Here is a 19,608-nt window from a genome sequence, read left to right on the forward strand (position 1 = left end):
GGATTATACCGAGCCCTTAATCACTGCTATTATATACAAGTATAGACTAAGTATATACAAGCTAATACCCCCCCTCAAGATGGCAGTGGGGCAAAGATGTTGCACACTCCCATCTTGCCAATGAGCTTATGAAACTGAGCTGGATGGATAGCTTTGGTTAGAGGATCTGCCACCTGTTCTCCAGTCTCCACAAACATGGTTTTAAGAAAACCTGATTCAACTGCTTCCCTTGTCTTGTAACAGTCAAGCTCCACAAACTTGGTGCGCTCATGGAACACCGAATTGTTGACAATGTGCAAAGCAGCTGTATTATCACAATAGAGATAGGCTGGAGGAATGAATGGTACCTTGAAATCATCAAAAAGTCTGGAAAGCCAAATCATCTCCTTAGTGCCCTGTGACATAGCTCGAAATTCTGCTTCTGCAGTACTCATAGAGACTGTATCTTGCTTCTTTGATTTCCATGAGACTAGATAATCTCCAATGAACATACAATAAGCAGCCACACAACGCCTAGAATCAGTACAAGAACCAAAGTCTGAATCCGTGTAACCTCTTAAGTCAAACTTGTCATCTGCAGAGTAGAAAAGACCCTGTCCAACTGTGCCTTTGAGATAACGAAGAACCTTATGAACAGCACTCAAATGAACACTTGTTGGAGCATGAGAAAACTGACACAAAGTGTTGACAGCATATGCAATGTCAGGTCTTGTAATCTGCAAATACATCAACTTTCCAACCAACTTTCGATAAGAGGTAGAATCAGTCAAAGGAACACCATCTTCTTTATTCAGCTTAACACTTGGATCCAAAGGAATCGAAGACGGTTTACTACCAAGAAAACCTGTAGTAGATAACAGCTCCAGAATGTACTTCCTTTGACAAATTGAAATCCCTTTTTCTGAACGTGCAATCTCAATACCAAGAAAGTACTTAGCTGCACCCAAATCTCTCAACTTGAAATAAGACTTCAATTCTGCAGTAAACTGTGCCACTGCATCATCACTGTTACTCACAATCATTATATCATCCACGTAAACCAAAACACCCATCAAAACTCCATTAGCATACTTGATAAACAAAGTATGATCTGCATTTGACTTCTGAAAACCCATTCCCTTTAGAGTGTTAGACAGCTTAAGGTACCATTGCCGAGAGGCTTGTTTGAGTCCATAAATGGACTTGTGTAAACGACAAATAGCATGAGGAGGCAAAGCTTCACCAACAAGATCTGCATAACCTGGGGGAATCTTCATATATATCTCTTCATCCAAGTCTCCATTCAGAAATGCATTAGAAATATCAAGTTGATGAACTGACCACTTCATCTTGGCAGCAAGCAACAACATCATTCTCACTGAAGTCAACTTGGCAACAGGTGAGAAAGTCTCTTCATAATCCAAACCTTCTTCTTGAGTATACCCTTTTGCTACCAAACGTGCCTTGTATCTCTCAATACTACCATCTGCATTATGTTTGATAGTGAAGACCCATTTACAACCAATAGCTTTCTTATTAGGAGGAAGACTTACCACACTCCAGGTATTAGTCCTTACCATAGCACCAATCTCCTCTTTCATCGCATCACACCATGCCTTAAAATCTTTAGCTTCTGAATATCTTTGTGGGATAACCGCATTTGTGATATTATTAATAAAGGCATGGAAAGGCTCAGCTATATATGAATAAGAGATATAATCTGTGATGGGATATAAGATAGTACTAGTATTATTATAGCAATGAAAATCCTGCAAGTGTTTTGGGGGTTTCTTTTGGCGTTTAGACAATGGATCGAAAGGAACCAAAGCCTTGGAGGATGACACATCTTGATGTGGATGTGTATCAATGATTGATGTTTGCTCTAGAGGCAAATCATCGGTTCTAGCAGGGAACTGTAATAGAGGAAAGAAGTCTTTGATATCATCCTTGATAGTGGATGATATGAAAGGAAAAATATCCTCATGAAAAATGACATGTCTTGAAATAGAAACGGCATGTGTCTCTATATCTAATAGCTTATACCCCTTGTAACCTAAAGGATAACCTAGAAATACACAGGCTCTAGCTCTAGGTTCAAATTTATGTCGCTGTTTAGGAGAAGTTGAACTATAACACAAACAACCAAATGTCTTTAAAGACTCATAAGCAGGAGGTATGTTCTTAAGCTTCTCATAAGGAGACTTATTATTCAAAACAGGAGTAGGTAATCTATTGATAAGGAACACTGCTGTTAAGACACAATCACCCCAAAACTCTAGTGGTATATTGGATTGAAATAATAAGGCTCTAGCAACATTCAAGATGTGTTGATGCTTTCTCTCTACCACAGAATTTTGTTCAGGAGTTTCAGGACAAGAATGATATGCAACAATACCATGTGCAGCAAATAAATCAGTGAATTTCAATTCATGTGCATTGTCTGATCTAACAGATTTGAGTTTAGTCTGATATTGAGTATGAACCATATTAATAAAAGCAGGAAAAACATGCAAAACATCTGATTTGTTCTTTAACAGATAAATCCAAGTAGCTCTACTAAAATCATCAACTATAGTTAGAAAGTATTTAAAACCATCATTAGTAGGGACAGAGAAAGGTCCCCAAGTATCTATATGAACTAAATCAAATGCAGCAGAACACATGTTTTGTCTAGATTGAAAAGATAAATGTTTTTGTTTTGACAAATGACAAACATGACAAACATGACAAACCGGGGAATGTTCTTTATTTATCTTTTTAACTTTAAGATTCAACACATCAGACAACAAATCAATCTTAGAATAAGCAGGATGACCTAATCTCTTATGCCATGTAACAGAATCAACAACAACAGAAGAACAAACAGAAAACTCAGGACACATAGAAGTAGTACCTTTTAAAGACACAGTATGATTATTTTCATTGAAATCCAGAACATAAAGATTCCCAACTTGACTACCTCTACCAATCATCAACTCCTTTGTAAGTTCCTGAACAAAACATTCATCAGATGTAAAGCTCACTTTTGTTTTCAAAAACTTAGTAAGAACACTAACACTGATCAAATTGAATTTAAATTCAGGAATATAAAGCACATTATGTAGAGAGATTGCATCAGACAGTTGAATGAATCCTATGCCTGCTATCTTGACTGTACAATCATTTGGGAGTCTAACAAAGGTATTTTCTAAGGACCTAAAGTTTAAGTATAGGTCTCTATTGTGTGTAACATGGTGAGTGGCTCCTGAATCTATTACCCAACCTCTAGGAGACACAGCCGGTTCTTGAGATACAGAAGAAATAAGCATGTCATAATAGGCATTGGAGAATAGTGACAAGAATGTACCTGAGATCTGTGAGATCATAGGTACGGAGGGACTTGCAGAAATCGAAGCAGAAGATGTAGTCGGCATGGGTGAGGCAGATGCAATGTGAAGCTTAGTACTAAGATAAGAAATCATAGTCTGGATTTGATCAGTCGAGAACTCTTCATAAGAATCTGTCTTCTCATTTGGTGTCTCATTCACCGGCTGGAGCTGAGTACTAGCAAGATTAGTAGAACCAATGGTCTGACCTTTAGTCCATTTAGAACCCGGTGGATAACCATGCTTCTTATAGCATTTGTCTACTAAGTGACCAAGCTTGTTGCAGTAAGAACACTTAGGCTTCTTGTATGAACCTTGAGCCATATTGACTTGAGAATCAATAATAGGAGAAGCTTGAACTTGAAAGGCAGCAGTCGGATTTGATAGAGTAGGATTTCCAACTAGACGCTGACTCTCATCTTGATCAAGCATATTGTATATCTCAGTCAAGCCTGGTCGTGGTTTCATGTTCAAAATCTGCCCTCTAATATGAGCAAAATTATCATTCAATCCCATAAGAAACTGAATGATTCTGCTAGTCTCAGCCTCTTCCAGCAATTCCTTAACATGCTCACAATTACACTTCCTCACTGTGAGAACTCTAGTGTTAGCCAGTTGTTCCCAAAGTGTCTTCTTCTTCGTATAGTAAGTGGATAAATCCAGATTTCCTTGTTTCAGAGTGTGGATAGACTGTTCAAGTTGATACTTCCTCGGAAGATTACTCACTCTGAATCTTGAGAATAGATCATTCCACATTTCAGCTGCATCCTCATAATACAAGATGCTATCATAAATCTCTTTACTCACCACATTCAACAACCAAGTTTTAACCATACTATTGCATCTACTCCAAATCTTGAACATACGATCACTAACATCAGGTCTAGGAAGAGATCCATCAACAAAGCTCAACTTATTCTTTGCATCTAAACTCATTCGCATAGCTATCGACCAATTGTTGTAATTCGTTCCATCAAGAATATGAGAAACAATATTCAGACCTGGATGATCCGATGAGTGAAGGAAGTACGGACTATGAGCATTATCGTACGATTCAATCGATGCGGAATTTGATTGAAAACGATCGCGATTAGCCATAACCTTGAGAGACGGAGGTTCAACGATGTCATCGGCGACTGGATATGAAGAACCAGCTCGAGTCTTCATCGGAGAATACTCAGATGTAGGAGAAGAACTCCGATTCTGCGTTTTCTTCTTCTGTTTCACCATGGATAGAGAGATCGAAGCTCAAATGTGTTATCGGAACTTGAATCGAAGCTTCAGAAGGTGATTCTGGTCAGCTTGAGCTCAAAACAACACAAATCCGGGATCGATTCAACACTTTAACGGTGGAAAACGAAGAAAAACGAAGAAAGCAATGAGAAATCGATGAGAAATCAGAGAAGTAAGAGCAGAAATTGCTCTGATACCATAATAGGAACCATGCTCGAGAGAGAAAACATGGTGAAAGCTCAATTTCTCATTAATAATCTTGAAAGTTTGTTACAATGTTGTATAGACAACAAACCAACTAAACCAATAATAAACCAGAGATTCACCTTAATTAGATGAATAAACCGGGACTATACCGAACCCTTAATCACTGCTATTATATACAAGTATAGACTAAATATATATAAGCTAATAGGGGTCTTGAATTTCTCGTCTCAACCTAAGGGGGATCTACGAGCTTTTGGGTCTCGAATTTCTTCTAATCAAAAAACGAAGTAGAAATATATATATTCAATAACAATTTTTTGGTTCGTTTTGTCGTGAGTATTCAAATCCATTAACATTTTCAAATAGAGCTTCTAAATAGATATTTCATGTTTTCGTTTAGAACGCATAATACACTACTAGTTTGAAAAAAAAAATACTTACTAGAAAGATGAATTATTAGTTCATTATATACGGCATATAATTCGAATGTACTATGTTTAACTATTTTTAATTTCGAGTACAGTTAGATCATTAATGAGAAGGAGTTATTTCATTTGAAATCATGCGTATAATGATTACAACGAAGCGAAAATGATGAAGGCGCGTGGTAGGCAATGATAAGATGTCGGCGCGTGAGGAAACAAAATAAAACGCACGGCCGGGTCGAGTGTTTTCGGGTCCCTTGTTGTCACGTGACATGACCCACCTGCCCATGTTCTCTCTTGAGCCCAAAACTATTTGAGACATTTTTTAATCATCTTTCGGCAGTTTTAATTTACTTCTTCTTTTTTTTTTTTGTCAACAATAAAGCAAAATGATTCTGATTAGCAGCACTCAGAATATATCTGATTATAGAACACGATCTGAATACTTAAAAATTCTACAAAATTGATGATAAGGGAAGTATGATGATCTATAATAGTTGAAAGTTTAAGAACATGAAATGAAAATAGAGAAACAGTCAGTGAATATTGGATTCATATGTAATACATATGGGTGTTAGTGTAATGATAGATCCCACATCCCACATGGATATGATTGGATCACAACAGGTGACTGGCCCACAACTTTGAATGAGCTCAGATTCATGTGGATTGTGTTTTGTACCAACCACTTGATTTAGTCCTTTTTTTTTCTTCATTATTTCAACAATTAATTGCCAACTATTTCTTCGATATCTGTTCTCATCCGTGTGTGATCTTGACTGATTGAGTTGTTTTTTTTTTCTTTACAAAGGTCACAAGTTCTTGCACCAATGATTGGAAAAATTTGAGGGTTAAATAAAAATGAAAAGAGAAAATGAACTGAAATATTTACTACCACTTTTAGGTGGAGTAAAAAACTAAAGATGTTCACGTTTATTTCTTTACAGTAGAGTAAATATTTTGTAGCATAACTATTAGATTGGCAATTATTCAACTTACCGTAAATACTAAATAAAATTCACTCTAGTAAGCTCATCCAATAACATCTTTATTTTTTTTTTTTGACATGGTCAAAAAGATTAGCAAGTTACAACTCTTAATAATAATTCTATTAATTTTTTTTTTAATAAAGAACTAATGTCTATATATCTCGAAATGATATCAAATTGGCGCAATAATAAAATTCCTCGGATACTATTAAATCAGAAGCTAAGGCTGCTTATATCTAATATATGCAAGACATAACATGAGTCACTTCATATATATGTGAAGGTATATAATTAAAACTTAGAATCATTATTTAGTTGATTAGGCATATAATTTGATGTACTTATTGTCGCTAAATAAATGTCATAATGGATTTGCACCGCATATTATAGAGTTTCTCTTTTCCTAGTCCAAATTTGCAAGAAATAAAGTAGAGATGGAAAATATGAATTTGCATTTTAAATTTACTTTGGATTCCATACATATATAGAAGTACTTTGAGGTTATGGAAAAAGATAGCAAAAGATAGGACTTACTATACAATTTACTAAAATAGTAAAAGAAGAAGAAGGAAAAGATAAAGAAAAAAAAAAAAGAGAAAGGAGAAGACAAAGAGGGAACAAGTTGGGGATATAATAATTGAGTTTCAAAAGGGCATTAATAGATTATAATTGGCCAACCTGACAACATCTCATATCATTCACTTCCTATATTAATCCTCTCTTTCTCTTTTCATTTCCCATTTCACATCTCTCTCTCTCTATAAGAACCCTAGAAGAAGGTTTCTCTTGTCCTCCATACACTTAGCACAACTGATAAATCTTTTGAGGTAAAATCAGCTTTAGATCAAGGTTTTTCTAGTCATCTCTACTCATAAAGATCAAAGCTTTTGCTATTCTCATTTTCTACCAAGAGACAATATCATGATGATGGGTAAAGAGGATTTGGGTTTAAGTCTTAGCTTGGGATTTGCACAAAACCATCCTCTCCAGCTAAATCTTAAACCCACTTCTTCACCAATGTCCAATCTCCAGATGTTTCCATGGAACCAAACCCTTGTTTCTTCCTCAGGTAAGCTTCTTCTTCAACAAAGTCTTGATAACCTTTTTCCACAAGGAAACAACACAGATCCTGAAATAACCCTTTTTCATTTTTCAGATCAACAAAAGCAACAGTTTCTTAGGAAAATCGACGTGAACAGCTTGCCAACAACGGTGGATTTGGAAGAGGAGACAGGAGTTTCGTCTCCAAACAGTACGATCTCGAGCACAGTGAGTGGAAAGAGGAGGAGTACTGAAAGAGAAGGTACCTCCGGTGGTGGTTGCGGAGATGACCTTGACATCACTCTAGATAGATCTTCCTCACGTGGAACCTCCGATGAAGAGGAAGATTACGGAGGTGAGACTTGTAGGAAGAAGCTTAGACTATCCAAAGATCAATCCGCAGTTCTCGAAGACACTTTCAAAGAGCACAATACTCTCAATCCCGTTAGTCATTCATCCATCTCTCGGAGCGTGAAAGTATTATTGTAAATACTCTGTTTTTAACAAGGGCTTTATTGTAAAACTACAGAAACAGAAGCTGGCTTTGGCTAAGAAGCTAGGTTTAACAGCAAGACAAGTGGAAGTGTGGTTCCAAAACAGAAGAGCAAGGTGAGAGAACTAGAGTGCTCATTATTTTTACATATTAGTTGACCATTTTGCCCCTAAAGAGCAATGTTATTTACAATACAACCCATTTTTGTGCCTAATAGGACAAAGTTAAAGCAGACCGAAGTGGATTGCGAGTATTTGAAAAGATGTGTTGAGAAATTAACGGAAGAGAATCGGCGGCTCGAGAAAGAGGCAGCGGAACTAAGAGCATTAAAGCTTTCACCGCGGTTGTATGGTCAGATGAGTCCACCGACCACACTTTTGATGTGTCCATCGTGTGAACGTGTGGCCGGACCATCCTCATCTAACCACAACCAGCGATCTGTCTCATTGAGTCCATGGCTCCAAATGGCCCATGGGTCAACCTTTGATGTGATGCGTCCTAGGTCTTAACTTTAATGCTGCTTCTATGGGTTGTGTGTGGGTCATTGTACTTTTTAGATTATTGACTCTCAGCTAATGTATCCTTAAAAGCCTTTTTCTACTTTTAAATTTACTTTAATCTAATTAAATTAGTTATTCTTGTCTTCTTGATAACAAACAAATTTATAATAATAAAAAAAAAAACAGGATAAAAAAGAACAGTTTTTCTTTTATTTTTTTTTGATAAACCCAGCTCTTCTTAACCAATAACCATTATACATTCTTGACATAATCATGAAGCCATCTTCATTTTACGTTGACATGATCTTTGTATATGCGACCAGGTTAAGTGCCTCATGAGAAAAGCATAAGTTTTTCTATTTTCAAATTTTTCGAGATCTTTTTCATACCCTTCTTTTTTCTTTTACATAAAAATGATATCTCTAATCATCTAAATACTCTAATAGTTTTTTTCATAAACAAAAGTTGAACCGTCAGGTTATTGAAATTTAGACGGTTTGATATTTCTTCCTACCTAGACAAATCCTAAAGGGACCCAGGAATTGTAGTAAGCGAGCGAGAATCTTGATTTTTTAGAATGCTACAATCTTACTGGGTAATAACTCTTAACAGTGTGCAATTAATGGGCCGAATTTACCGGCCCAAATTATGGTGGTGGTTGTCGTCGTCTATTTCACCAGAGAAAGTGAGAAACACATGCATATTTGATCACACCAGCAACTGACCCCATTTTGTCAGTACTTGGTGAAAGTGAAAGTACTGAAAGCAATTTCTTCTCACACAAGTGATGAACATCAAGCTCTTGGGATTATCCTTGCAATCTTTGCTTACAAGTAACGAATGGGGGTCTCAATGAAACCAAACTCTTCACCTTAGCAGGAAAATATCGAAAAAATGTGTTACAACGTAAGCAAGCAACACTGAGTTATGACTTTTCTTTTGCCAATAAATTGAAAGTGTGGATATACAAGTAGACTACTTGCAAAAAATACACTTACATGCACAACCAAGAACATCATTAATTTGATCATGTAATGTGATCAGAACATTACATGATCAAATTAATGAGATGAGAAGCATTTCAACCAATATTAAACTGCAACTAGCTACATTCCGCACGATACAAATTAATGAGATGACAACATCTACGTGATCTTCTCTTTAAACAGGTAACCAATTCAGACTTGTGATGTCATATGGATGGGTCATTTGCTTCCTTAGAGGTAAGAGACTGCCCATTTAACTTGGCATTTCTACTCTGTTTCAGGAAAGTTTTATACATTCTCTTGGAACTGTGTCTTGTTGACCTGAAAAATCATTCCACCACACTTTCTCAGATACTGTTTTCTGTTTCAGCTATCCTGCACACTGAACCACTAGGTCTTGCTGGTATTTGTTGTACAAAGATGTGAATTGGAACCATTAAGTTTGATGGGTCAAGAGGAGTTGTTTGTTTAGCTTTTTGTCTAAAAGCCTCATGTCCACTCTCTAAGCACAACTGGTATTAATAGCATGAAGAAAAGTAAATTGAAATGTCATATTTTTCAAGCAACAGGGTTTCCGTTGTCTTTGCCTTTGCCTCGGGTTCTTTCTGACCTATAGGCAAAAAAAAAAAAAAAAAACACACACACTCACATGCACAACCAAGAATATATCATTAGTATGCTGCATTAATCATGTAATGTATTCAGAAGCATTTCAACCAATATTAAACTCAAATCGTTCAATTAGTTCTTCAATTTTTTCCCCACCTGCAAGGCCAGAAGACATGAAGAACTCTGCATGATCACAATTTCCTTATGATTTTTATTGATTTTTTGTATGCACGAGAAAGGTAAGTCTTAAGCTTATACGAGATGAAGCTTATAGATGATGATGTTACATTGATGATATAGGCCCTTAGATTCGGACGAGGCCAATTTATTAATGGGTTAAAGATTGTAATGTCTATATTGTCTCGTGTTCAGAAGAGAACAAAGACTCATTCTGGAGGTAAGGCACAACGTATTTGACAAGGTCTTCTTCCGTTATTTCGATGTGTCCGCCAGGGACACTAATAAACCTCACTTTTCCAGCATCATCCAAGGTTTTCAGACCAATCCAATCCTCAGTGTATAGCTTTGTCTGCAGAAAGAATATATGTACAGTTAGTTACTTAGTTTAGTTTAGTTGAGAGAGATGATTTCTGGTTGACCTTTTGAGGAGGCAAAACAGGTGTTGAAGATGAAGCTCCATCCGGGTAATATCCGAACCAAGAAGTTTCTCTTGGAACCAATATTGTATCATTCTGGAACTGTTTAGGAAATGCAAAAAAAAAAAGAAATTAATGAAAATATTGTTCAAGACTTGTGGTGTCATCATCTCAAAGATCATTGGTCTCAGAAAGAGAGAGAGAGGGCAACCATGATGAGAACCAAGTTTTGCAAGCTGGTGAAACGGTCTTTAAAAGTGGAGTTTTTCTCGCCAGGTCTCTCGTTGTTTAGCTTTGGCAGATACTTGGAGTGTTCCAAATAATTTTTTATTTCCTTAAAAACCAGATAACGTTTTGTCAATTCAAGTATTTCATATAATTGGAAATGATTTTGAGGATTATGAAAGAAAAGAGTTTTAGTTTACCATAGGTTTTTTGACATAACCACTTGGAGCAGTATGATCCTGCAGAGTCATTATAGGTATTAATCATGGTTTAAGGTTTTAAATCATGACTAGAGGAATAAGAGAAGACTAGAAGGTTTACTTGAGCAAAATCGCTGTAAATCACTGCAAAAAACGCCTTCATGAGTATGCAAAATGCTGACTGTAAACAGAGAATCCCATTGTTGTTGTTGTTGTGATTGTGGTTGACACAAAAAGACAGATAAATAGAAATGGAAGAGAACTCACATCACACCCCTCGGGGATTGCAGCGACGCCAGCATGAGGTCCTCCTAAGGAGACATAGTTGATGACTGGTGGAGCATTATCGCAAAACTCGATTAGGCCTCTAGCGACCAAGTTTCCTTGAGACTCTGCCACTATGTTGTAACCTTCACTCAGCTCTGGCATCTGTTTAATTTTCTCACAAGCTATGCTGGCTTGTTGCCTAAGCGGCATGAATAAGGAATCTTTCACTCCATCTCCTATTTCTCTACAAGTTGACACATAAACATACAGCGGCGATAAACCATTTTGCAAGATCAAGATGAGACAAGAAGAAGACAAAGAAGGAGTTGTGTCGGTACACGCAAGTTCCAGGGTAGCCGGAGTGGTTGATGAGGAACTGTGTTAAGTTGCTCACTTTGTCATTGGAGCATTCACCTCCAAACCCTGTTTCAATCAAATCCAATAATGTCGATTAAAAAAGGAAAAGAGACAAAGTCACAAGGAGGAAGAATAAGGATTGTTAATAACCAACCGTGAAACAGAACGAATGGAACAGAGAGTGAAACCGGAATGGAGAAGAAGAAGAGAGACAAAGTCACAAGGAGAGCAGACCTTTGGAAACTCTTCTCCATGGAGCTACTCAGTGGGAGAGAACCGTTAATTCTTTCTTAAACACAAAACAGAGTAATTACGTGCGCAAGAAGTTTACGTATGTTACAGATTTATCTAATGTTTTGTTCTTTAATCAATACAAAGATGGAAGAAAACTATGTATGAAATATATTTACTGATCTAAAATTCTTCACTCGGCAAAGACTTTCAAAAGTTATTGAACGGTTTACTTGTGTAAAAAAACTTTTAATGGCGTTTTAACTAATAGAAGTATGTATATGGTGTATGGTTGATATAGAAATTACTAACAGAGGAGATATAATACCTTTGTAGAAGTTAAATTCAAAGGAGAAGAGTAATAGATCGATGCTAGAGGTAGAGGAGTTTGTATTATTAAGTTCTCTTGGAAAGTTGTGAGGTGTATGGATTAGTTTCGATCCTTTATATACACACAAAAGGTGAATTGTTGTGCCAATATAAATACGGTAGGCTCTACAGAAATTAATGTTTTACAAAACGTTTTTCCATATGTTTGATATGTTCTCCCATTCTTTGGAAATAATAATTGATTTGACCCTAATACCTGTCACAAAAATGACAGTGATCGGGTCCAATATTAAAGAGGTCATGGACCAACTTGCATTATGTAGAGACAACGTGTTTCACAACTCACCCGAGATACTCGTAAACTTGACTTCTCCGGCAGCATCCAGCTTTCAGACCTATCCACTCTTATCTGTATAGCTTTGTCTGGTGAATAATGTACATGATGAAATTATTTGGATTTATGATTAAGAAAAAGGAGCCTCTAAAGTTCTTCACTTTTAAATTTGATTCTAAGAGAGCATAACAATGAAGTCTCAATCATAGATGCAGTATCTCCAAATCTTCACTCATAGACGCAGGCTGGTTCTTGAGGTAAGGCACGACGTGTTTTACAACGTCGTCTTGCGCTATTCTTAGGTGCTCGCCAGGGACACTGACAAACTTAACTTTTCTGGCAGCATCCAATGTTTTCAGACCAATCCAATCCTCAGTATAGAGCTTTGTCTGGATAACCAATATCAAGTTAGAAACAAGTGGTTGATGATCAGGCAAAGAAATGACATGGAGATGATCAAGAAGGTTTCACCTGTTGAGGAGACAAAAGAGGTGTGGAAGCTCCATCCGGGTAATATCCGAACCAAGAACTTTCTTTAGGAATCACTACTGCATCACCCTCAAACTGTTTAGGAAATGAAGAAAACAATATTAATGAAGCTACTTAACAATGTTGCTCAAGATTTAGGTGGTTTAAGAAAGAGAGGCACCATGACAAGGACCAAGTTGTGCAAGCTAGTGAACCGGTCTTTAAAAGTGGTGTTCCTTTCGTTAGGTCTCTCGTTGTTGATCTTTGGCAGATACTTGGAGTGTTCCAGGTAATCTTTTATATCCTGAAAACCAGTTTCATGCTTTCTCAGTTGAAGTATTCATCTAAATCTAATAGGAAATGATTTAAGGATTACAAAGAAAAGGGTTTGAGTTTACGTACTGTAGGAATCTTGATATAACCACTTGGAGCAATATGATCCTGTAGAGTCATTAGTGATGTTGCTAATGATGGGTAGTAGTAATGAATGCTCAAAGGTTTTGAATCTTGATTAGAGAAGAAGAAGAGAAAAGGTTTACTTGTACGAAGTCGGTGTAGACCGCTGTTTTCAGCAACTCGCAAAGTGTAGACTTGAAACAGAGAACACCAATGTTGTTGTTATCATGATCATGATTGTGATTAAGACACATAGTCCAATAGTAATGGAAAGAGAGCTCACATTACACTTGGGAATGTCGGATATGCCAGCATGAGGACCTCCTAAAGATATATAGTTGAAGACCGGAGGAGCATTGTCACAAAACTCGATTAGACCTCTAGCTACCAAGTTTCCTTGAGACTGTGCAACAATGTTGTAGCCTTGACTCAAATCCTTCATCTGTTTAACTTTCTCACACGCTACACTCGCTTGTTGCGTAAGCGGCATAGTCACCGAATCTTGCTCTCCATTTCCTATTTCTCTACAAAGATGAGACATAACAAAGGAGGAGACAACAATTAAACCCTTTTACAAGATCAGAGTGAAACAAGAAAAAGAAGGAGTTGGTTCGGTACAAGCAAGATCCATGGGAGCTAGAGAGGTTGCTAAGGAGCTGTACGAAGCTGCTCACTCCACCATTGGAGCATTGATCTCTAATCCCTATGTCAAGCAATATACATAAGCTAGTCGATAAAAAAAAGGAAAGAGGAGGAAGAAGAAAGATTGTTAATCACCATGAAACAGAATGAATGGAACCGAGATTGAAACTGGAATGAAGAAGAAGAGAGTCAAGGTCACAAGGAGAGCTGATTTCTGGAAACTCTTCTCCATGGAACAACAACTTAGAAGAGAAAGAGTACCGTTGATTTTTTTTTTGTTTACACAGAAAAAGAGTACTTTGAGTTTTGGGGAACTACCAGAAGGAAGAAAGCAATAAGTTTACGTTTGATACAGATTTATCTAATTTTTTGTGCTTTAGTCATAAAATGGAAGAGAATTTATTACTTGGTGGTTGGTGTTTTGTATCTACTGATCTTACTCATCTAAATTTCTTCTGTGGCATAATTTTCTTTGTTTTTTTTTCTTTGTCGGCATTGACTTGAAACTTTAAAGAAAGGTTAAACAAATTATTTGAAAACTTTCAGAAAATTCTATACATGTATGTCCTTGTAAAAATAGGCCAAAGAAAGATTAACTGTTAAACCAGCTATTTTTACTTTCTACATTTTAAATTACTAAGTATAATGACACAAAGTTAAAAAAATTACCAGAAATTTAAAAAAATCTTTATCAGAAACAATAAATGAATTTGGATTTATAGTCCATAAACTTTGTCAATCTTATAGTCTCATGAAAATTCACATACAGTTTTGCATTAAGTAAGGCACAACAAATTCCACAACCTCCTCATCCGATATACTGAGGTGGTCCCCTAACACACTTTCAAACTTCACTTTTCCGGCAGCATCCAATGCTTTCAGACCAATCCAATCTTCTCTGTACAACTTTGTCTGTTGAACAATGTATACATATTTAGATTTCCATAAACCAAATGATCCATGAAACAATTTAGAGAAATTCACCTGTTGAGCTGACAAAAGGGTATCGAATCCTTCATCTTCATAATAACCAAACCATGCAGTTTCTTTAGGGATTAACATTGTATCGCTCTCGAACTGTTTACGAATCAAGAATTAGAAAAACATAATAATGAGCTATAACATGTTTTTAATCTCTGAAGTTGAAAAAAAGAGGACAATAAGATACCATGACAAGAACTAAATTGTGTAAGTTAGTGAATCGGTCTTTGAAAGTAGAGTTTCTTTCGTCAGGTCTCTCATTGTTAAGCTTTGGTAGATACTTGGAGTGCTCCAAATACTTTGAAATTTCCTGAGAAAAACAAGCCATTGTGTTAAAAACTCGAGTCGACTTCGAATTGATTGACTTGGTTAAGTAACTGACTTACACCAGGAATCTTGATATAACCACTAGGAGCAATATGATCCTGCATAGTCATAATGTAATCAAATCATCATTAAAAGGTTTTGGTTGATCTTATAGAGATATAGAGATAAGAGTGTTACTTGAACGAAGTCAGTATAGACCTCTAACTTCAACAAAGCTTCACCTATCGCACATATTGGGCCAGACTTGACACAAAACAGAACACACATAATTAACTAAACCTTTTTTTGTTAATTACTATGATTAAGATTAACCAAAGAAATAGTAAAATGAAGTTATACATTACACTTAGGGATTTTGGCAATGCCAGCATGAGGACCTCCTAAAGAGATATAGTTTATAACAGGAGGAGCATTATCGCAGAACTCGATTAGTCCTCTAGCAACTAAGTTTCCTTGAGACTCTGCAACAATGTTGTAACCTTGACTTAACACTTTCATCGCTTTCACTTTCTCACACGCTACACTTGTTTGCTTTCTTAGTGGCATGAACCATGAGTCCTTTTCTCCATTTCCTATTTCTCTACATATTGAATTAAAAAAGATCCTTAGAAGATACTAAAAACACATAATCAAAAGAAGTTAGGTAAGTAATGTTTTAGTTGGTGATTCATTACAAGCAATAGCCAGGAGAGCCAGAGAGGTTGGTTAGGAGTTGCGTGAAGTTACTAACTCCACCAGAACATTTATCTCCAATTCCTGTTTTCTTTTTTTTTTGGATAATTAATATTAACTAAATTGTGTTTGTTAATTATGAATTAAACATAAAAATAGATGAGGAAGAAGAAAGGAAAATTGTTAATTACCGTGAAAGAGTATGAAGGGAATAGAGATTGAAACCGGAATTAAAGAGAATAACACGGCGGCGACCACCGTGGAAAGGAGAATAGACCGCCGGGAATACTTCTCCATTGGATATTGAGAGTCTCAATCTTCGCCGGAATATTCCCGTCTTTTTTTTTTGTCTCTCTCTGTCTCTCTACGTTATGTGTGAGTCAAAAACGTTTTCTCTCCTATTTAGCATCAAAAGTAAATGGGACTCAAATTTAAAACAAGAGTTGTGTCTTCTTATTCTTCTGTTTTTTTTTGGGCAAAAGAGTTGTGTCTCTTCACTTGGCATATTTATAGGCGTAATTAACTAAACCACATACATATGTTATTTTGTTATATTTTGTTCTACTTAGATTTATTTCTTTTCTATATGTCAAAATATTGATTAAATCTTAGACCTCAATTGTTATCAAAATTTAATATACAGTGCTGGTATAGTATTTTCCTATTGATCTAAAAGTATTTTAAAAGAAAAATAAATAAGATAGTCAAATATAGGGACCCTTAAGTATATGTCAAGTTTTTAATTTTCTAAGCAAGATTAATCACCATAAATTCTTAGTTTTAGTAATCATATTAAATAAAAAGTATATTAAGTGATTCTTAATTGCAAGCAATAAATTGCTAAAGCAAAACATACAATGAAAAACATAGAAAAAATAACAACAGATAAATCAAAGCATGGAGAACTAAGAGCGTCAAGTGCGTCAGCCATTCTCAGTGCAAACCCTATATGGTTTGGGGAAAATTTGAGAAACAAATTGGGGTTTTTTTGCCCTAGTAACTGATTTGTGGTTTCTTTCTTTTAATAACTTTAATTACGATTTGTTTTTAAAATTTATTACAAACGATAAACAGCTTGATAGCTCTTTCGATATGGTTATGGCCTTATGGGTAGAACCGGGGTAACTAGATATGGAAAATATGGAGAAATCTTTAGATTTTTACTGCCAAAGGGTTGTCTGATTAAAATGAATCCGGGAATCCGTTTTTACATTCCTAAAATGATGAGAAGAATACCAAATCGAATTTCCGACAGAACCAACGCAGCACTAAGGTGACAAAACGAGATATATAACTTACTCCCTTTCAGCTTCCATGGGCACACCACACTCTGCAAGTTTTGATGATTGGTTGGGTTGATTCAGGAGGAAGTACATTGTCGTCGCTGGTTGGTTTCTCAGGGGATCTCCTCTCTGGTAAGTCGCACTGGTTTGTTTTGTAGATACACAATCTCTCTGTCTGCTACATTTATGAGATGCTGCTCTGATCCTTCTTCATCTGACACAGAAGATGCCTCTGAGTTTGATTCATCCTCATCTACATAAGGAAAATACGAAGCCATTCATGATTTGTTTTGATCACAAAGGAGTTGGGGTTTTTTTGGTTATAACATTCTCTTAGTTAGGAGCTTACCGGAGAATTCAAGGCGTTCGGGAAGAGCACTAACAGCTGTAAGCTGAATGCTTTCTGGCAGAAGACAATTACAGAAGGAACCTGAAACTCAAACAGACCATGAGTAAATATTTAGGACACAATTTGTTTGTAACTTAACACAGAGAAAGGTTTATTATATCTTTTACCTACTCGGGCCAGCCGATTAATCCATCCTGGAATAGGCTTTCCTGTTAGCTGCAAGCATACTTCTTCAGTGAAATGGTTACAGTTCTTGGCAATCAAATGGTAAGTGTCACCATGGTACTTTCTTGAAAGCTTCTCCATGTATGAGCGGAAATCTGAACGGGACATGCTGGTAGTTCCCAGTAAAACCGACCGTCTAAAGATGAACCCTGGACAGTTCCTAGGTTCCACCTCATATACCCCACTTGTTGGATACTCGTGAGCTCCATAGCAATATTCCAAATTATGAGCTACATTGAAGTTGAACAACTGTGTCAAAGAGAGCAATGAATAATAACTAAAATAACAGGTAAAATCTAAGTTATTAAAGGATCATAGAAAGTTTCCACTAAATAATCCTCAGCGTTTAACACTTTTCTTGGTCCTACATCTATATCCACAAACAATCCCCTTCTCAAAAGAGCCTAGTATTGCCACCAAATCATTAAGACAGCTATTTTTCTATATCCAGAAACAATCCCCTTCTCAAAAGCATACTAAGTAGACAATGTTCTCTTGAGTTTACAGATATACAGACTCATAGAAAGGTTTCTCCTTTCGTGATCTCAATCAAGAATCTTAAAGAGAAAGAGAAGAAACATACCCTCAATACCAGAATGGAAAATGCCAATCCCAAACCAATAAAGGTAATTGTTGACAGGCGTTAGATCATAGACATTGAGATAAACCGGCGTAAGCGCGGCTTCTCCACTGCTCTCATCCCTCTCATCACTTGAACATGAGCTTGAGCTCAATGTAGGCACCCACATTTTACACACAATATCCCAATTCAAAGTCACGATCGAACCATTCCTTTCTTCCTAAACCTCTGCAACACTAAAAAAAAAAAAAACTGATGGTCATATTCATCATATAAACACCAAAAGTAACAATCAAATGTTCCATAACTTAGATCAAAATAATTGGAATTCAAGCAATTCGAACATAAACAATCAAACATGTATACAACTTCTTCTTTGGCGACTAACGAGAACAGATCCAAGGATTCGATTCACACAGTAGCAATTACACATACAATCAAAAATCTAATCCTCTAAAAGAAAAATCTATCCAATCGCTCGAATTTCAAATCAGGAAAGCCACGAAACATAATTGAAATTGGGCGCGTGCGTTTTCATGTACAACAATCGAGCAAGAGAGATCGAGAGAGACGAGGAAGACGAAGGAAACGGAGCTTACATGAGAGTCGAGCAGAATGGGATTGGTTGGGAGAGAGACTGCAAAAATGATCGAGAAAAGTTTATACACGGAGTTTTTTTCTTTGAAGATTTGCTTTTTTTTTTTGGTTAAAACTTAAGCATATAAGTAATGAACAAAACAAATAAAAGTCAAAGCTAAATATTAGTTGGCAAAAAAAAAATCATATATGTATTTACATATTTAACACGTATGTACTAATATAATTTTCATTGATTATTACACTTCAATATTCAATTTACCCCCCTTTACTTTAAAAAAATATATTCAATATACTTTCTCTCAAATTTTTTGTTAGTTGATTTGTTCATTTTAATTTTTTTATATATACTGAATAATAAAATTTATTTGAAGCCTCGTATTTGGTTTCACTGAAAGAAGCGATACCATTTGAGAATTATGGTGTTCACATCCGTAAATATAGATATGATTCGGATTTCTAAAAAGATAAACAAAGAACCAAAATTCAGTTTTACACACAAGAGATTATTAAAGTTATCTAAATAATCTATTAGCTGTATTAATGACTTAACGTAAGCAGTGGTATATAGGGAAAAGTTGATTTGTGGTATAAAAGTCTAAGATTGGATGAGAGAAACTCTTAAGGATCGACGTATAGGCGATGGTATAAAAATCAAAATGGAAAGCTTTTACCATGCAAAAAGAACCATAGCATTTTTGTTTTAAAGAAAGAAAAAAAA

At 36.0% G+C, this 19,608-nt stretch overlaps 5 protein-coding genes and 1 pseudogene across 17 annotated transcripts; 1 reads left to right on the forward strand and 5 right to left on the reverse strand.

Annotated features, from left to right (window-relative positions):
• Positions 1 to 74: 74 nt before the first annotated feature.
• On the reverse strand, positions 75 to 4,574 carry AT4G17450 (annotated as a pseudogene; the record flags this gene model as incomplete). The annotated part of the gene is made up of 1 exon: positions 75 to 4,574.
• Positions 4,575 to 6,775: 2,201 nt separating this feature from the next.
• HAT1 (Homeobox-leucine zipper protein 4 (HB-4) / HD-ZIP protein) lies at positions 6,776 to 8,492 on the forward strand. The gene is made up of 4 exons (NM_117849.4): positions 6,776 to 7,267; positions 7,355 to 7,683; positions 7,769 to 7,848; positions 7,950 to 8,492. Exons 1-4 carry the CDS (start codon positions 7,120 to 7,122, stop codon positions 8,239 to 8,241), a joined length of 849 nt encoding a protein of 282 aa, NP_193476.1. The 5' UTR covers positions 6,776 to 7,119; the 3' UTR covers positions 8,242 to 8,492.
• A 1,115-nt stretch (positions 8,493 to 9,607) lies between these two features.
• On the reverse strand, positions 9,608 to 12,125 carry AT4G17470 (alpha/beta-Hydrolases superfamily protein). Of its 4 annotated transcripts, none has more exons than NM_117850.4 (9): positions 12,032 to 12,125; positions 11,627 to 11,730; positions 11,454 to 11,538; positions 11,116 to 11,359; positions 10,970 to 11,029; positions 10,849 to 10,887; positions 10,635 to 10,757; positions 10,427 to 10,525; positions 9,608 to 10,356 (listed from the first exon to the last, which is right to left on the reverse strand). In NM_117850.4, exons 2-9 carry the CDS (start codon positions 11,724 to 11,726, stop codon positions 10,180 to 10,182), a joined length of 927 nt encoding a protein of 308 aa, NP_193477.1. In that variant the 5' UTR covers positions 11,727 to 11,730; positions 12,032 to 12,125; the 3' UTR covers positions 9,608 to 10,179. The 4 variants fall into 4 exon arrangements, with proteins under 4 accessions (NP_193477.1, NP_001319975.1, NP_001190752.1 ...); NM_001203823.1 differs by having other exon boundaries at positions 10,017 to 10,356; positions 11,627 to 11,757; positions 12,032 to 12,118; NM_001203824.1 differs by having other exon boundaries at positions 10,017 to 10,356; positions 11,627 to 11,761; positions 12,032 to 12,118.
• Positions 12,126 to 12,170: 45 nt separating this feature from the next.
• On the reverse strand, positions 12,171 to 14,362 carry AT4G17480 (alpha/beta-Hydrolases superfamily protein). 4 transcript variants are annotated; one of them, NM_117851.3, is made up of 8 exons: positions 14,009 to 14,252; positions 13,850 to 13,934; positions 13,515 to 13,755; positions 13,375 to 13,425; positions 13,238 to 13,276; positions 13,017 to 13,139; positions 12,839 to 12,931; positions 12,171 to 12,756 (listed from the first exon to the last, which is right to left on the reverse strand). In NM_117851.3, the coding sequence occupies exons 1-8, from the start codon at positions 14,103 to 14,105 to the stop codon at positions 12,571 to 12,573; spliced, it is 915 nt and encodes a 304-aa protein (NP_193478.1). In that variant the 5' UTR covers positions 14,106 to 14,252; the 3' UTR covers positions 12,171 to 12,570. The 4 variants fall into 4 exon arrangements, with proteins under 4 accessions (NP_193478.1, NP_001328704.1, NP_001328703.1 ...); NM_001341227.1 differs by having other exon boundaries at positions 12,264 to 12,756; positions 12,839 to 13,139; positions 14,009 to 14,360; NM_001341228.1 differs by having other exon boundaries at positions 12,264 to 12,931; positions 14,009 to 14,224.
• Positions 14,363 to 14,526: 164 nt separating this feature from the next.
• Positions 14,527 to 16,371, reverse strand: AT4G17483 (alpha/beta-Hydrolases superfamily protein). Of its 5 annotated transcripts, none has more exons than NM_117852.3 (8): positions 16,045 to 16,371; positions 15,856 to 15,937; positions 15,521 to 15,761; positions 15,359 to 15,424; positions 15,241 to 15,279; positions 15,042 to 15,164; positions 14,858 to 14,950; positions 14,543 to 14,785 (listed from the first exon to the last, which is right to left on the reverse strand). In NM_117852.3, the coding sequence occupies exons 1-8, from the start codon at positions 16,148 to 16,150 to the stop codon at positions 14,633 to 14,635; spliced, it is 903 nt and encodes a 300-aa protein (NP_193479.1). In that variant the 5' UTR covers positions 16,151 to 16,371; the 3' UTR covers positions 14,543 to 14,632. The 5 variants fall into 5 exon arrangements, with proteins under 5 accessions (NP_001328381.1, NP_001328380.1, NP_193479.1 ...); NM_001341231.1 differs by having other exon boundaries at positions 14,545 to 14,785; positions 15,856 to 15,944; positions 16,045 to 16,307; NM_001341230.1 differs by lacking the exon at positions 15,856 to 15,937 and having other exon boundaries at positions 14,527 to 14,785; positions 16,045 to 16,309.
• Positions 16,372 to 16,835: 464 nt separating this feature from the next.
• Positions 16,836 to 19,062, reverse strand: AT4G17486 (PPPDE putative thiol peptidase family protein). 2 transcript variants are annotated; one of them, NM_117853.4, is made up of 5 exons: positions 18,890 to 19,062; positions 18,294 to 18,526; positions 17,653 to 17,940; positions 17,486 to 17,566; positions 16,836 to 17,389 (listed from the first exon to the last, which is right to left on the reverse strand). In NM_117853.4, the coding sequence occupies exons 2-5, from the start codon at positions 18,457 to 18,459 to the stop codon at positions 17,250 to 17,252; spliced, it is 675 nt and encodes a 224-aa protein (NP_567528.2). In that variant the 5' UTR covers positions 18,460 to 18,526; positions 18,890 to 19,062; the 3' UTR covers positions 16,836 to 17,249. The 2 variants fall into 2 exon arrangements, with proteins under 2 accessions (NP_567528.2, NP_001154248.1); NM_001160776.1 differs by having other exon boundaries at positions 16,986 to 17,389; positions 17,657 to 17,940; positions 18,890 to 18,967.
• Between the last annotated feature and the right edge of the window lie 546 nt (positions 19,063 to 19,608).

This window comes from Arabidopsis thaliana, chromosome 4 (assembly GCF_000001735.4).
Source record: "Arabidopsis thaliana chromosome 4, partial sequence".
In the NCBI taxonomy this organism is placed as follows: domain Eukaryota; kingdom Viridiplantae; phylum Streptophyta; class Magnoliopsida; order Brassicales; family Brassicaceae; genus Arabidopsis; species Arabidopsis thaliana.

Excerpts from the sequence above, each read along its gene's own strand:
- HAT1 (NM_117849.4), top strand. The coding sequence starts at position 7,120 with ATGATGATGGGTAAAGAGGATTTGGGTTTAAGTCTTAGCTTGGGATTT. Across the intron at positions 7,684-7,768 it reads AGCACAATACTCTCAATCCC|AAACAGAAGCTGGCTTTGGC; the intron begins GTTAGTCATTCA and ends GTAAAACTACAG. Across the intron at positions 7,849-7,949 it reads TTCCAAAACAGAAGAGCAAG|GACAAAGTTAAAGCAGACCG; the intron begins GTGAGAGAACTA and ends TGTGCCTAATAG.
- AT4G17470 (NM_117850.4), bottom strand. The coding sequence starts at position 11,726 with ATGGAGAAGAGTTTCCAAAGGTCTGCTCTCCTTGTGACTTTGTCTCTC. Across the intron at positions 11,539-11,626 it reads TCCATTCGTTCTGTTTCACG|GGTTTGGAGGTGAATGCTCC; the intron begins GTTGGTTATTAA and ends TGATTGAAACAG. Across the intron at positions 11,360-11,453 it reads GGCTACCCTGGAACTTGCGT|AGAAATAGGAGATGGAGTGA; the intron begins GTACCGACACAA and ends GTCAACTTGTAG.
- AT4G17480 (NM_117851.3), bottom strand. The coding sequence starts at position 14,105 with ATGGAGAAGAGTTTCCAGAAATCAGCTCTCCTTGTGACCTTGACTCTC. Across the intron at positions 13,426-13,514 it reads CCGACATTCCCAAGTGTAAT|TCTACACTTTGCGAGTTGCT; the intron begins GTGAGCTCTCTT and ends CTCTGTTTCAAG. Across the intron at positions 12,757-12,838 it reads CTCTTTTGTCTCCTCAACAG|ACAAAGCTCTATACTGAGGA; the intron begins GTGAAACCTTCT and ends TTGGTTATCCAG.
- AT4G17483 (NM_117852.3), bottom strand. The coding sequence starts at position 16,150 with ATGGAGAAGTATTCCCGGCGGTCTATTCTCCTTTCCACGGTGGTCGCC. Across the intron at positions 15,762-15,855 it reads GGCTCTCCTGGCTATTGCTT|AGAAATAGGAAATGGAGAAA; the intron begins GTAATGAATCAC and ends TTCAATATGTAG. Across the intron at positions 14,951-15,041 it reads ACAATTTAGTTCTTGTCATG|TTCGAGAGCGATACAATGTT; the intron begins GTATCTTATTGT and ends ATTCGTAAACAG.
- AT4G17486 (NM_117853.4), bottom strand. The coding sequence starts at position 18,459 with ATGTGGGTGCCTACATTGAGCTCAAGCTCATGTTCAAGTGATGAGAGG. Across the intron at positions 17,941-18,293 it reads TTTCCATTCTGGTATTGAGG|CTCATAATTTGGAATATTGC; the intron begins GTATGTTTCTTC and ends ACTTCAATGTAG. Across the intron at positions 17,567-17,652 it reads TAATCGGCTGGCCCGAGTAG|GTTCCTTCTGTAATTGTCTT; the intron begins GTAAAAGATATA and ends TTTGAGTTTCAG.